General features: G+C 48.5%; 1 protein-coding gene across 1 annotated transcript; it reads left to right on the top strand.

The window, feature by feature from the left end:
• The first annotated feature begins 9,800 nt into the window (after positions 1-9,800).
• LOC134472452 (igE-binding protein-like) lies at positions 9,801-15,024 on the top strand. Its single transcript, XM_063233849.1, has 2 exons — positions 9,801-10,290; positions 11,561-15,024. Exon 2 carries the CDS (start codon positions 12,795-12,797, stop codon positions 13,716-13,718), a length of 924 nt encoding a protein of 307 aa, XP_063089919.1. The 5' UTR covers positions 9,801-10,290; positions 11,561-12,794; the 3' UTR covers positions 13,719-15,024.
• The last annotated feature ends 560 nt before the right edge of the window (positions 15,025-15,584 follow it).

Raw genomic sequence — 15,584 nt, 5'->3', positions numbered from 1 at the left:
ATGATGCTGGCCCTCTGGGGGATGCACAACTGGGGAGGGTGACAGTGATGGCAACTGTGGAGGCAGAGGTTTAAACTGCAGAGGAGAATGCCTCAGTCATAAGAGCCATCAATTTCTCTCCCATTTCAGCTTGAAGGAGAAGCTTCTTTGGCTCATAATGGGCCATTTCTCCTTGCAAACTAACAATCTCTGGCTACTATGAAGTAATCTCAGGAAGGAGCCACAAACAATGGAGACAATCTGGCTCCCTGAGCTCGAATGGTGACATCAGTCCTGCAGATAAATTCCAAAGAATCTGTCATCCCTCAAAAAATATTTTACTAGCTTGTAAAATGTTCCTGAGCTCTTTCCCTCCCTACAACTTCTGGGCACTGTCCAGGGAATCTTGGAGAATTACAGTGAGAGGGTATCTTTCCAGTCCTCCCTTACCCAGAGCCTAACTTCCTCTAAACCGAGTTCTATTTCTTTCTACCCAATGAATCTTTGTTAAGTGGGAAAATTCATTACAGCACTAGCATTGCGTGCTGTGTAGAAAAGCACAGTCAAATTCCCAAACTCGTTTGATGAGGAAACACACAGAGCTGGATTAGGACCACAACACTGAAATTATTACAGTCTCCCTGTCTGCATTCTCATCAAGTGAGCTCTCGAGGCTGGCCAATGGATACCTCTGTGTCCATCCTACAGATGCCTGGACTGAGATAAAGACAAAACAGGTATCAACTGCTCATGGACATTCAGCAACCCACTGTTGAATTAGTCCCCAAGGTCCTGTCACCTGTTTCTGGATGCTGTTATTGTCATTTTCAGGAAAGCAAGGTGATATTCAAGAGATTAAGCAACAATGGGGGAAGAAGAGTTCAAGACAGCAAAAGTTGTTTCGATCCACTAAGCCTCTTTGTGTTCTTTAAGGGGCTTTTTGGAGAAAAAAGATTTCCATGGAGCAGAGAGTCAATCAAATCTAATCAAACATGTCAATCACTCCCAGGTATGATTCCATTCCACAGAATGCAACTTCCTTCCATAAATAGTGCTCGAAGGTACAGAACATCATACTTGTTACTGCCTGTGAGCTTTGAGTGCAGTCTTATTACTTCTGTTTTCCAGACAAGGAACCAGAAGCTGGGAGAAGTTTCCTGCCTACATGCTGAAGAAGCAGTAAAACCAGACCACCCAGCACACCACCCTTTCTAAATCCAGAGCTCCTTGACCTATATTTTAGAAGTTCTTACAAAGATGAGCTTACCAGAGCTTGTATAGTAGATGAAAAAGGAAACATTTGTCAAAAGGGAACTAAAGGTGCACAGGGGAGCTGAATTCATTCAACTCCCCAAACAACTTATGATGCAAATGGCAGAAGAGCTGTAGGGTAAAGGTCACCGAAAACCTTGCCCTGAGCTGTGAAAGGTTCGGATGATTTTCGTCAAGGCTGGTGTCTTCCCAAGACAGCACCTTGGTTTCAGGTGTTCACCAGGACCTTGAGCCTAACTGGGAAGCTTTGGGTATTTTAGGCCTCCTTGATTCTGGGATTTGGTCCAAAGAGGTACAAGCCAGGGCCACATTCTCTGAAGTGTTACTCAGAGATACTCAGATCTCTGCTTTCTGTCACATTCTGCACTTAAAGAACTGGCGTCAAGACAACATCCTAAAGGGTGACTCCAGTTTGAGTTCTGCTAAGGGACCCCAGACCATGGCAAAATGGTCTGCATTGGCCAACACAGCCATGAGCTGAGACTCACACCTGGCTCAAAAGGTGGAAAACCAGTAGGCAAGGAAACTGCGCTGTCAGCCAAGGACAATAAAATTTATGTGTTCCCAGAAGTGGGTTCTCTCACTTAACACCTCAGCCATTCTGGTGAGAGGAGCTTTTCTCCAGCAAAATGGGAAGGCAGTTCTTTGGGGCTAAATTTAGATTCCCCACAGGGGAAGGCTCCCTGCTGCTGTGGACAGAACAAGCCAACTCTTATTTGTCCCAGCTCCAAGGCCAAGTCAACAGGAGTCCAAGATGCTCCTAGCTGGGGACCTTGGGGTTGGGCTTCCCCTGTGTGATAGCAGCTCAGAAGGTGCATGGCTTTGGTCACTGCTAGGAGTCGGCTCTGTTCACTCAATTCCCCCACCTAGGAGACCCTCCCCATCTAAAGCCTGCTTTGTCCTCTCTCTGTGTCAGTCCTAACTTCTGTGGCCCAAAAGAATGTGTTCAGAACACCAGAAGGTGCAGCCTGTCTGGGAAATGTGTGTGACCCCTATCAAAGTGACATGGTTGTGTGATTTCCCTACTTAGCCAGGTAAGGGAACAGGAAGGGCTGCGTCTCCTCAGAGAACACTGGCTTCGAGTCCCAACTCCCAGGCCATGTGTGCCACAGCCCTACAGCAGTCACCAACACACCATCAAATTCAGCATAACTCATACCAGAGAGGGCTGGTGAGATGGGAGGATGGTGGGATGGTGTCAATCACAAGTGACCTTGTCCACCTTGTCAAGTAGTCCCGTAGACAGGAGCAGTCACTCTGGGTGTGAGATGAGATGGAAATTCACCTCCTGAAAAGTGTCCCATTCTGTATAGACAGAGTTTCAGAATCACCTCTTAGAAGTGTCCCACAGACAATGATAAACACTGCATTCCCTGGTCCCTGCTGCCCAGTGCCCTCTATTCAGTCACAGCACTTCCTCCTCACTGGTTCATATCTGCTGCCCGAAGACCACAGCTGCACAATGGAGCGGTCCTGGTCCTCTTCCATTTTGGATCCCTGCCTCCTTCACTAGACACTGAATGAATGAACGATATCCCAGTGAATGAATGATACTCAAACACAGTACATAAACAGCCATGTTATGCTATCTCTGTGCCTTCCTTAACAAAAGGGTCTGGGATGCAGTCGAGGTTAGTAAACTCCCATTAAGGAGAAGAGCTAGCCAGGATGACCCACCACCCCTCCCTACAGTGGAGCCCTGCTGGGTATGACCACCCTACTGGTTCTCACTAACTGGAAGAACTGGGTTGCCTCATGCATCTCTTCCTACCTGTCCAGAGGTGGGGGTGAGGGGCTGCCTCATGCAGGGGTTCTCCCTGGAAGCAGACCCAGGACCAGCTACCCTCATAGCTGCAGTGGAACCCCTCACTGGCCAGAGTAACTGGGATCAAGCAGAGATCCTTGAGTGCCCCACCCAAGGGGCAGCTTCTCTGAAGACCTCTCCTCTTCAGTCCTACATGGACACATTCAGCGATGGCCAGCAAGCTGGGAACAGAGGTGCTGCCCTAAGTGATAGACAGATAACTGAATCGATCACAAGCAATCACCCACCCCCCAACGCTAGGGCCACATGTGAAATTCAAGGCAGCAGCATGTCCATGTCACCATTCCTGACCCAGATTTGCTCTGCTGTGACTCTCAACCAGGAGGAGAGAAAGAGGATGCAAATCCCACTAAAAATCAAAAAAGTGACTTTCGGGACAGCCAGATATTTCGTTAGGGACTTGATTTACAAGGCACAGTGCTCAACGAAGAAAACCTGGCATTGCTGAGTTGGAGGACGGCTAGGACAGCCGGGGGTGTTCCTTCAATAGTCCAGAAACAGAAAGGGCAGTTTGTCCTGCGTATTTCACCTTAGTGCTGGAGACTCGGTACTGCCCTCTACTGGACGGAATGTCACAAGGTGGCTGGGCCGGAAACTTGCAAGTGCCTGAATGCTTTTCATTTCTGGGGAGGAGATGATCCCGATGGCAGTGAAGATGAAGAAGGCATTGGGTCTGGGGAAAGAAAAGGGCAGAAGGAGGAGGAAAGAGGACAAGGCGACCACGGCAGGGAGGAGACCCTTGGGCTTGCACAGAGGACACTTACTGCACCCACACATGTGGAGTTCTTGAGCCTCACAATTATGCTGCGAGGAGGTGCCGCAAAGTCAGTGAGAAGTAGAGAAGTGAGCCACTTTCCGATGGATTCAGAGCCCATAACAGGCAGAGCTGAGATTCTGACTCTGGCTTTCTAAATCCAAGCGTGGGAATGGTTTCTTTTTACTCCACTTCTTCGGTGGGCTTTATTTGTATTTCCCTAAAACGAGTCCTTTGCAGAGAGTTTTTCACTCTGATTTTCTGTATTGCTTCATTTAGGTACTCACACACAATTATGCACCAGTTCTGTGCCTGGCCCTCACTCTGTAGCTAGGAATAGCAGAGGCAAAGACCAGCTGTTCTGCATTTCCTCAGGAGGGGTCAACAAACAAAGGAACAAATTGATAAGGATCATGGTGTCACAGTGATGAGTGGCTGTGATTCAACAGAACACAACCAATGTACACCATGACCCTAACTTGAGAATGAATTTGGCAAATGACAAATTCTGGTAGCTAGAATTTTTAGAAAAGTGACTTCTAAAGAACAGACCAGGCTTGGGTTCTTGAATACCAACCTGACAATCAGTGATGGGTCTCAGAGGGTGATGTGGGAGTAGTCATTTGATGAGACACTCTTTTAAGAAAGCCCTAAGTATGCAGGTCAGAAATAACTCCGTGAGTGACAAATATTAATGAAGGTCCTATCACAAGGATTTAGAGAGTGCATTTCTAAAACATTTCTGTAATTATTTTTTTAAACATAGCCAATTATATAGCTTGAGCAGCTTCTTTTTATGATATGCCAAATCTGCAAATACCCAAGATGTCCTTCAACAGGTAAACAGCAGTACAAACTGCAGCATCCAGATCCTCAGCGACAAAAGAGGAAGACAGTGCTCATCAATGCGTGCATAACACAGTGGACACCAAGGACACCGTGCTGGGTGGAAAATAAGCCAGTCTTCAAAGTTTCTATGCTGCGCAAGGCCATGGGTATGACATTTGTAAAAAAGGAAGCCATCACAGAGATGGAGGTTGCCCGTAGATGGGAAAGAGAAGGGAGTCACAGTGAGTGCAAATTGGTGATGGAACAGCCCTGGATGTGTGACGGTGTCACAGGACATGATAAAACATCATAGAATTATGCACTAAGACATACCTGGATACAAGCAAGAAAAAGCTGGTGAATACAAGAGAGTTCTGTAATCTACCTGAAGATTGCCAGTCAATGTCCTTACCTCATCAAGTAAAATATCTTTGCCAGGGGGACCTGGGTGATGGGTATATGGTACCTTCCTGTGGCCTGCAATTATTTATAAATAAAAAGAAAGAAAACCAAGGCAGAGGAAGAGGAGGTGGAGATGGACAAGAAGGCAATGCCAGGCTAACCCCCACTTACTGGGCTGTGCTGTTATCCTTAAGCTGGGCACCCTGAGGTGCTGGGCTTTAGAGATGCACATGGTGGGTTTGTGATCTGATGATGACAGGGACACTGGGTGAGCAGGAAGCAGCTGCTCTACACTTGTGAGAAATAAAGAAAGGAGAAATCAGGACAACCCCCCTCCCAATAAAAAGTCTTTGGAGAGAACAGAAAGCTCTCTGAGGAAAATCCACTGCATCACAGGGGGCCTGAGGGCCCCACACAACAGGGAAGAACTCAAGGCCAGGAGTATATGGGGCTGTTAGGGTCCAGAGTCGGGTGGTGGCCACGGTCCCTGGGGGCTCCCATAGGAATTGGGGCTCTGGCATTGGCATCAGTAACATGTAAGGGACTGTGGTGGCTGAAGTGGCAGCACCTCCCAGAGCTGGGGACAAAGCAGAAAGAGCCAGAGAAGGCCAGACTCTGGAAGACTGGGGGCTCCTAGGAGAGGAGGGCATCTTGGTGGGATGCAGTTGACTCTGAAGATGCATTCCATGTTAAATGGAGGGATTGTGTTGGCTGGGCCTTGAGACTGTCCTAGCCCTGGTGTCTCGCATAGTGTGAGTCAACTGAGTATGAGTGGTCACTGTGACTCAGCATCCACATTCGTTCTTTGTTCCCAGTCTCCTTGATGCCAAAGTGAAATCACCTATTTTTCGTGCCAAGTATGTGACACTCACCACAGACAGTTCATATTATTGACTGTAGTTTTATGTGAGTATCTCATCCCATGACTGAACTACAGGCTCCCCTGAGGCTATAACTGACTGTTATTGGTGGACTTTGGTGCCTTCACAAAGCAGGTATAAGTGCGAGTTTAACTCAATAGAATTTATAGATGAAATAACTTAAAAGCTTCCAGCTTGCAGATCTGACCACTTGGCTTTGAAAAAGTCACCACAAAACCAAATATTAATGGCATATTGGGCAAAGTATTTACAAACCTGATGGAAAGTAAAGATAGTGGATTGAACATGAGTAAGCAATGCACAAAATGAAGCAAATGCTCATTACGTATAAGTGGAGTCCACTACTTATCAAAGACATGCAAATTAAACACTGAGCTGGGGCAGTGTTGTTACTTTGTGTGGCTCTATCAGAGAAGAGAAAGTTAAATGAGCCAGAATATATAACGTGGTTCTGCTGTGTAGAAATGGACATTTTCCTGCCTGCCAGTATGTGTGTGTGGAGTGTTTGTGTGATCACAGGTGATGATGGCAGTTATGCATCTGACAGTAGATGACAAAAGTCTCTCACATTTTCCCAGACAGCTCCATCCTTGGGTGTTTGTTTTCAAAAATAATAAACAGGGAACAAAAGAAACATGTACAAGAACAGTCACTGTAGAATTGCTTGAAAAAATGTAAATCTGGGGAACAAGCACCTTACCTATCAGTAGAAGAATGGATAAAAATTCCACCAGAGTTGTACTATAGTTAAGATTAATGAACAAAATCTCAAGGATAAATCTCAAAAATACACTGTGGAAAGATTAGGTCTGAAAAGGAAATGCACAATACACCCAATGTGTACAATTGAAAAACACATAAAATAATGGTCCACTATGTGTTGTCTATAGATACTTAGCAAGGCAAGTATGTTTTTAATGGTCATAAAATATATTTATCAACTCCAAAATTTGTTTGAGAGAATTGAAACGGAAAAGCAATTCAAATAGAGCCAAAACTTGTTTCCCTTTTTAAAACAAAAAAACTGGATTAAAGGAGAAAATGCATATTAGGCAGTAGCCATGTTATCTAAGTAAAAAAGATAGCTACTTATCTGTACTTGTGGCTAAGTGTGAGCATTGCCCATGTGCGGACTTTGAAAATAGAGAGGAGGAGACCAGCATGCGGTTTCTTGCCGGGACCATTGAGTGGGGCCTAGGCAAGGAATCCTGCCTCAGGAATCCTGCCCCCGTCTGGGGGAACTCTCTTCATTGCCTGGGGATCTGCCTGCGGTTTCCTGCTGGGACCAGTGAGTCAGGTAGGCACTGAATCCTGCCCCAGGCTAGGGGGACTTTCTTTGTCTCCTGGGGACCAGCACGCAGTTTCCTGTGGGCCCAGCCTGTTGGGCCTAGACACGGTCTGGGGGAACTCTCTCCCTCACTTTGAACAACACTTGAACCTCAAAATATTGGAAAATGACAAAATGAAAGACCAAAATGCAACATCAAACATCCAGGCCATTCCAAGAAAGCCTAAGAACCACATTCATAGAAGAAAACACATTCCACATACCTGAAATACCTGAAATAATAGTAACTGAAATAAAGAAGCAACTCTGGGAAACCTTAAAGGAATTCAAACTAGAAATAATCTCCCAGGGGGGCTCCTGCACCTAGCCATCGGTGTGCAGAGGAGGGGCTGGGCGGATCTGGGGCACCTGCATCAGCCTCCCCGTGTGTCTGGAGGACTGTGGATATCTCAGCAAGCAGGGAGGGATTGCAGGTTCCTGAGGCACCGAGGCCTGTGGTGAGTGCTCAGCGCACTCTGCCCAAATCCCAGAATGTTCTGGACCCTCCAGGCTTCCGGGTGCAGTGAAGTGGAGAAGTGGGTTTGAGGCCTCTACATCCGCCTCCCCATCCCGGCTGCACTTGGAGAACTGTTGAGCTTCCAATGGGTGGGCGGGCTCACACTATCCTCAGAACCCAGCCTGTTTGGGCCTCCCGCACCTAGCCATCGGTGTGCAGAGGAGGGGCTGGGCAGATCTGGGGCATCTGCATCAGCTTCCCTGTATGTCTGGAGGACTGTGGATGTCTCGGCGGGCTGTGGAGCATTGTGGGTTCTGGAGGCCCTGCAGCCTGTGGTGAGTGCTCAGCACACTCTGCCCAGAGCCCAGACTGTTTGGGTCCCTCCAGACTTTCAGGTGCAGTGAAGTGGAGAGGTGGGTTTGAGGCGTCTACATCTGCCTCCACATCCCGGCTGTGATTGGAGAGCTGTGGAGCTTCCAAGGGGCAGGTGGGCCCACAGTGTCCTTGAGGCCCAACTTGTCTGGAACTGCGGAGTTCTGAGCAGGCAGAGGAGGGCCACTGGTTCTGTAGGCCCAATGGCTTGGGGTAGCGCGGTGCCAGAGTCTCAGTAGCTCCAAACATAGAAGGGGATTTTCAACAGATCCTGAGGAAGCTTTCAAACAACACTTGAAACACAGAAATATAGGAAAATGACAAAATGAAAGACCAAATTACAACCTCAAACCTCCAGCCCATCTCAAGAAACCCTAGGAGCAATGTATATACAAGAAAATATATGCCATTCACCTCACATATCGGACACAATAGCTACTGAAATGAACAAGCAACTCCAGGAAGCTTTAAAGAAATTCAAACTTGAAATAATCTCCCAGGTAAAAGAAGAAATGATAAAAGAAATGAAAGAGATTCTGAATATATCGAAAGAAAACACAGATAAAAAATTGGAGGAGATAAACAAAAAGATAGAATCCCTAGATGAGCAATATAAGAAACAAACAGAATACATAATGCAGATGCACAGAGATATACAGGAAATAAAAAACTCCACGGAAAGTTGTAAAAACTGCCGTAATGAAAGTGAAGATAGAATTTCAGACCTTGAAGACAGGATTGCAGCTAGTGAACAGGAAAGGAAAGATCTTTTAAAAATAACAAGGAATCAGGAAACAACAATTCAACAACTGCAAGATGATGCAAAGAAAAATAACATAAGAATGATAAGAATGATAGGGATTAATGAAAAAGAAGGAGACAACATAAAGGATGTCAAGAGGATATTTAGAGAAGTAATAGCTGAAAATTTCCCAAGCATGAGATCAGAAACCGACATCAGGATCAGTGAACATATAGAAATCCAAATAGTCATAACCAAAATAAAACTACACCCAGACATATAATAATCACCATCCCAGAAATCCAATACAAGAATAGATTATTAAAAGTTGTCAGAGAGAAAAGACAGATCACTTATGAAGGAAAACCTATCAGAATCACAGCAGACTTCTCAGCACAAACAATAAAGTCAAGAAGAGCATGGAGTGAAGTATTCCAGATCCTAAAGCAAAATGATTTCCAACCTAGACTGATATATCCTGCAAAACTATCATTCAAAATTGATGGGGAAATACGATACTTCCATGACAAAGAACAGCTGAAGAACTTCATGAACACCAAACCAACCCTGCAAAAAATATTGAAAGACAGTTTGGATACACAAAGGAAAAAACCACTAAGCAAAGCAAATAATTAAACAGAACAGAAAGATAAAGATGCAACAGCAGAGAGATAACATTCCAACAATAAACGAGCATTTAACAGTAATAACCATTAATGTAAATGGTCTCAATGCAGGAATTAAAAGAAACAGACTAGCAGAATGGATCAAGAAACAAAATCCAACCATATGTTGTTTACAAGAAACCCCATCTAACCCAGAAGGATACTCACAGACTGAAAGTCAAAGGATGGAAAACAATACTCCATGCAGCAGGAATCCAAAAAAAGGCAGGAGTAGCCATTCTGTTTGCAGACAACGTGAACTTTAAACCAACAATGACCATAAAGGACTGTTGGGAGCCGCAGCCCCGAGCCCGGTCGCCTCACTTGGCGGACGTGAGGCCTGTAGTAAAGAGTAAAGCCTGAGGTAGATTACCCCTCCCATCGAGCACGTTAGTTTCCTGCTTACCGCGTAAGCAACCCGCTCAACAATATAGTCTGCCTGGCAACTGATGATGTTAGCCAATCAGCTTGCCTTGCTTACTTTAACATGATTGGACACTGTATCCGTATATATACTGGTGCCACCCCTGGGGGAAAGAAGAAGCCCGGAAGTAGAAGCCCAGAAGGAGCCGCGGGGAGCGGACCAAAGGAGGCTTCGGCTGGGAGCGATCCCAGGGCAGGCTGTACGGAGAAGGAAAATAAAAGAAAAGGTTGTCCACTGCCAGGCTTTGTCGTGTGTCCTTCCTGCCGGCCGGGAGCGACATCGACATTTGGAGGCCCGCACGGGGACTGATCACCCCCGAGACGTGACAGCGGACAACGCTCCAGTACAGAGCTGCGAGACAGGTGAGTTGGGGATAAGCCTGGGCTCTGGGTGGCGCGCACCTATAGGGCTTTTAGACTCCCCTCAGGCTCACGCGTAAGTGGCGGATTCCTTGGGCCTCACGCGGTGAGTAACATATTAAAAGATGGGAAACATGCTAGGTACCAACACTAAGAGCGAGGGTGGTTGTGGAGAAAGCTCTCAAGAGCTTACAAAAGTACGCAGGGTATCTGAGCAGGCCCAGTCGGGGAGCTCCCGAGAGGGGCCCGTCAAGGGGAACAAAGATGCTAAGGAGAAGGACGGGGCTCTAGCCTCGGAGTCGTCTGACTCCGAGGACGAGGGAAAGTTGAATGGCAAGGAGGCCAAAGAGACCAGCTGTCAGGAGCCTAAGTCGCTCGATAAGGAGTCGCAGGGTTCCTTCCCAGCGTTGCGCCGTGAATTGCGCTCCGCTCAACTTGGTCTGCGGAGGAGTAGGGAGCTCCTGAGCGCTCCCCGGCGCGAGAGGGAGGCGAAGCCTTCCGCCCCACCTTGGGGGCTGTTCCCGGAAGCGATCCCTCGCCACGAGGCGGCCGCCCGGGAGCTCCCTTCCTCTTCGCCAGAACAGGAAGTGATGCACGGGCCCCCATTTTCCGCCCAATCACGGCCGCCGTCTTATGCTCCGCCGCCGGCGGGTCGGTATTTTTACAGGCGGCTTTGGCAGGGGGGACGTTTGTCTCATGAGGTACATCCACCACCTGGGATAGATAGTGGCCCCTACGGGATATTTCCTGTACAAGTAGCTATGGGCCAGGGACGTAATGCATGGGAGCCTTTTGAGATAAAGCAGATTAGAGAACTTAAAAATGCAGTTACAACCTTTGGGCCGACTGCGCCTTACACCATTGCCATGCTGGAGAACCTGTCTTCTGGGCCCCTCACCCCCGCGGACTGGATTCAGCTGGCAAAGGCGTGTCTGCCCTCGGGTAGTTACCTGGATTGGCGAGCCTGGTACACAGAGTTCTCTGCCGAGCAGGCTGAGAAAAACGCCGGTCGAGGAAATGGGGGCTGGAGATTTAGCTTAGCGGCATAAGCGCCTGCCTTGTAAGCAGGCAATCACCAGTTCGATCCCTGGTACCAATAAAAAAAAAAAAAAAAAAAAAAAAAACGAAAAAGATAAAAATAAAAAATAAAAAACAAAAAGGGGGAGTAAGCCAAGGCCTGCCTCCAAAGGCGCGGTTATCTATGGCATGACAATGGATGGGCCCGGATCCGGTAATCAGCTGGAACCGAGGCGCGGTTTGTGTTTTCCCACAGGAATCGGGACGAGAACCACTGTGGGTACCGGAGAGACTGACACGGGCGACAAAGCCCTCGACTGAAGATCAGACCTGCCCTACCGGAGATCCATCACAGACCGACCAACAAGATGAATAGAAATAGCGGTAGCCCGAAATGGACAAGAAGATCCTCAGGCATATGCATGGCTCGCTCGCCTAGCCTACGACCGAGTCTAGGGGTGGTGAGCTTCCCACACTCCTCCTCTAAAAAATTATGACATAGCTGGGTAGGAGAGTCAATGACGGGTAAGAGCGTACTCCCCCGGTGCGACTCAACCTAAGCCAGGCCCTACCCCATCCTGCACGTAAGCCGCTGGACTGTTAGATGCTGCCCAGGTCTAAATTTCTCTCCGAGGGGATTTCTTTACGGAGAGGAAATGAGTGCAAGCTTGTGTGCATCCAGGTTCCGTCCAGTTTGTGCCTGGCCCTAGAAAAAGGACGAGGGCCTCAGGGCCTTGGCAGACCATGGGACGGCCGACCAGGGTCTAAGCCAAGGACCTACGGTGGGCCTACGCATAGGGCATAAGCCTCTGCACCCAGTCCAGAAAGGGCTACGATGCGCACATTCATAAAAAATAAAAAAGGGGGAGATGTTGGGAGCCGCAGCCCCGAGCCCGGTCGCCTCACTTGGCGGACGTGAGGCCTGTAGTAAAGAGTAAAGCCTGAGGTAGATTACCCCTCCCATCGAGCACGTTAGTTTCCTGCTTACCGCGTAAGCAACCCGCTCAACAATATAGTCTGCCTGGCAACTGATGATGTTAGCCAATCAGCTTGCCTTGCTTACTTTAACATGATTGGACACTGTATCCGTATATATACTGGTGCCACCCCTGGGGGAAAGAAGAAGCCCGGAAGTAGAAGCCCAGAAGGAGCCGCGGGGAGCGGACCAAAGGAGGCTTCGGCTGGGAGCGATCCCAGGGCAGGCTGTACGGAGAAGGAAAATAAAAGAAAAGGTTGTCCACTGCCAGGCTTTGTCGTGTGTCCTTCCTGCCGGCCGGGAGCGACATCGACATTTGGAGGCCCGCACGGGGACTGATCACCCCCGAGACGTGACAGCGGACAACGCTCCAGTACAGAGCTGCGAGACAGGTGAGTTGGGGATAAGCCTGGGCTCTGGGTGGCGCGCACCTATAGGGCTTTTAGACTCCCCTCAGGCTCACGCGTAAGTGGCGGATTCCTTGGGCCTCACGCGGTGAGTAACATATTAAAAGATGGGAAACATGCTAGGTACCAACACTAAGAGCGAGGGTGGTTGTGGAGAAAGCTCTCAAGAGCTTACAAAAGTACGCAGGGTATCTGAGCAGGCCCAGTCGGGGAGCTCCCGAGAGGGGCCCGTCAAGGGGAACAAAGATGCTAAGGAGAAGGACGGGGCTCTAGCCTCGGAGTCGTCTGACTCCGAGGACGAGGGAAAGTTGAATGGCAAGGAGGCCAAAGAGACCAGCTGTCAGGAGCCTAAGTCGCTCGATAAGGAGTCGCAGGGTTCCTTCCCAGCGTTGCGCCGTGAATTGCGCTCCGCTCAACTTGGTCTGCGGAGGAGTAGGGAGCTCCTGAGCGCTCCCCGGCGCGAGAGGGAGGCGAAGCCTTCCGCCCCACCTTGGGGGCTGTTCCCGGAAGCGATCCCTCGCCACGAGGCGGCCGCCCGGGAGCTCCCTTCCTCTTCGCCAGAACAGGAAGTGATGCACGGGCCCCCATTTTCCGCCCAATCACGGCCGCCGTCTTATGCTCCGCCGCCGGCGGGTCGGTATTTTTACAGGCGGCTTTGGCAGGGGGGACGTTTGTCTCATGAGGTACATCCACCACCTGGGATAGATAGTGGCCCCTACGGGATATTTCCTGTACAAGTAGCTATGGGCCAGGGACGTAATGCATGGGAGCCTTTTGAGATAAAGCAGATTAGAGAACTTAAAAATGCAGTTACAACCTTTGGGCCGACTGCGCCTTACACCATTGCCATGCTGGAGAACCTGTCTTCTGGGCCCCTCACCCCCGCGGACTGGATTCAGCTGGCAAAGGCGTGTCTGCCCTCGGGTAGTTACCTGGATTGGCGAGCCTGGTACACAGAGTTCTCTGCCGAGCAGGCTGAGAAAAACGCCGGTCGAGGAAATGGGGGCTGGAGATTTAGCTTAGCGGCATAAGCGCCTGCCTTGTAAGCAGGCAATCACCAGTTCGATCCCTGGTACCAATAAAAAAAAAAAAAAAAAAAAAAAAAAACGAAAAAGATAAAAATAAAAAATAAAAAACAAAAAGGGGGAGTAAGCCAAGGCCTGCCTCCAAAGGCGCGGTTATCTATGGCATGACAATGGATGGGCCCGGATCCGGTAATCAGCTGGAACCGAGGCGCGGTTTGTGTTTTCCCACAGGAATCGGGACGAGAACCACTGTGGGTACCGGAGAGACTGACACGGGCGACAAAGCCCTCGACTGAAGATCAGACCTGCCCTACCGGAGATCCATCACAGACCGACCAACAAGATGAATAGAAATAGCGGTAGCCCGAAATGGACAAGAAGATCCTCAGGCATATGCATGGCTCGCTCGCCTAGCCTACGACCGAGTCTAGGGGTGGTGAGCTTCCCACACTCCTCCTCTAAAAAATTATGACATAGCTGGGTAGGAGAGTCAATGACGGGTAAGAGCGTACTCCCCCGGTGCGACTCAACCTAAGCCAGGCCCTACCCCATCCTGCACGTAAGCCGCTGGACTGTTAGATGCTGCCCAGGTCTAAATTTCTCTCCGAGGGGATTTCTTTACGGAGAGGAAATGAGTGCAAGCTTGTGTGCATCCAGGTTCCGTCCAGTTTGTGCCTGGCCCTAGAAAAAGGACGAGGGCCTCAGGGCCTTGGCAGACCATGGGACGGCCGACCAGGGTCTAAGCCAAGGACCTACGGTGGGCCTACGCATAGGGCATAAGCCTCTGCACCCAGTCCAGAAAGGGCTACGATGCGCACATTCATAAAAAATAAAAAAGGGGGAGATGTTGGGAGCCGCAGCCCCGAGCCCGGTCGCCTCACTTGGCGGACGTGAGGCCTGTAGTAAAGAGTAAAGCCTGAGGTAGATTACCCCTCCCATCGAGCACGTTAGTTTCCTGCTTACCGCGTAAGCAACCCGCTCAACAATATAGTCTGCCTGGCAACTGATGATGTTAGCCAATCAGCTTGCCTTGCTTACTTTAACATGATTGGACACTGTATCCGTATATATACTGGTGCCACCCCTGGGGGGGAAGAAGAAGCCCGGAAGTAGAAGCCCAGAAGGAGCCGCAGGGAGCGGACCAAAGGAGGCTTCGGCTGGGAGCGATCCCAGGGCAGGCTGTACGGAGAAGGAAAATAAAAGAAAAGGTTGTCCACTGCCAGGCTTTGTCGTGTGTCCTTCCTGCCGGCCGGGAGCGACATCGACAAAGGACAAAGAAGGTCACTACATACTCGTAAGGGGAAAACTCCAAGAGGAAGAGACAACTATCTTAAATATATATACACCAAACTCCAGAGCACCCAGTTATATAAAACAACTATTAACAGAAATGAAAACTCAAATTATCAGTAACACAATTGTAACAGGAGACCTTAATACGCCATTGACACCAAGGGACAGATCAACCATACAGAAAATGAGCAAAGAAATAACAGAACTGAATCACACCTGTGAACAAATGGGTTTGATAGACATATACAGAATGTTCCACCCAACAACATCAGAATACACATTCTTCTCAGCAGTCCATGGATCATTCTCTAAAATAGACCATATATTAGCTCACAGAACATATTTAAACAAATGCAAAAGAGTTGAAATCATTGCTTGCATGTTATCGGATCATAGTGCTCTGAAATTAGAAATTAATGATAAAAGATACTGCAAAAATCCAGCAAACACATGGAAACTGAGTAACACACTATTGAGTAATCAGTGAGTCACAGAAGAAATTAAAGAAGAAATTAAACAATACCTAAGAGAAAATGAAAATGCAGATACAACTTACCGGAATTTGTGGGATGCAATGAA

The sequence above is a fragment of the Cavia porcellus genome, unplaced genomic scaffold (assembly GCF_034190915.1).
Source record: "Cavia porcellus strain 051 isolate PalLab524CR breed Dunkin Hartley unplaced genomic scaffold, mCavPor4.1 scaffold_23, whole genome shotgun sequence".
Taxonomy (NCBI): Eukaryota; Metazoa; Chordata; class Mammalia; order Rodentia; family Caviidae; genus Cavia; species Cavia porcellus.
The sequence above is the reverse complement of the archived record's forward strand: the minus strand, read 5'-3'. Positions and strand labels throughout refer to the sequence as shown.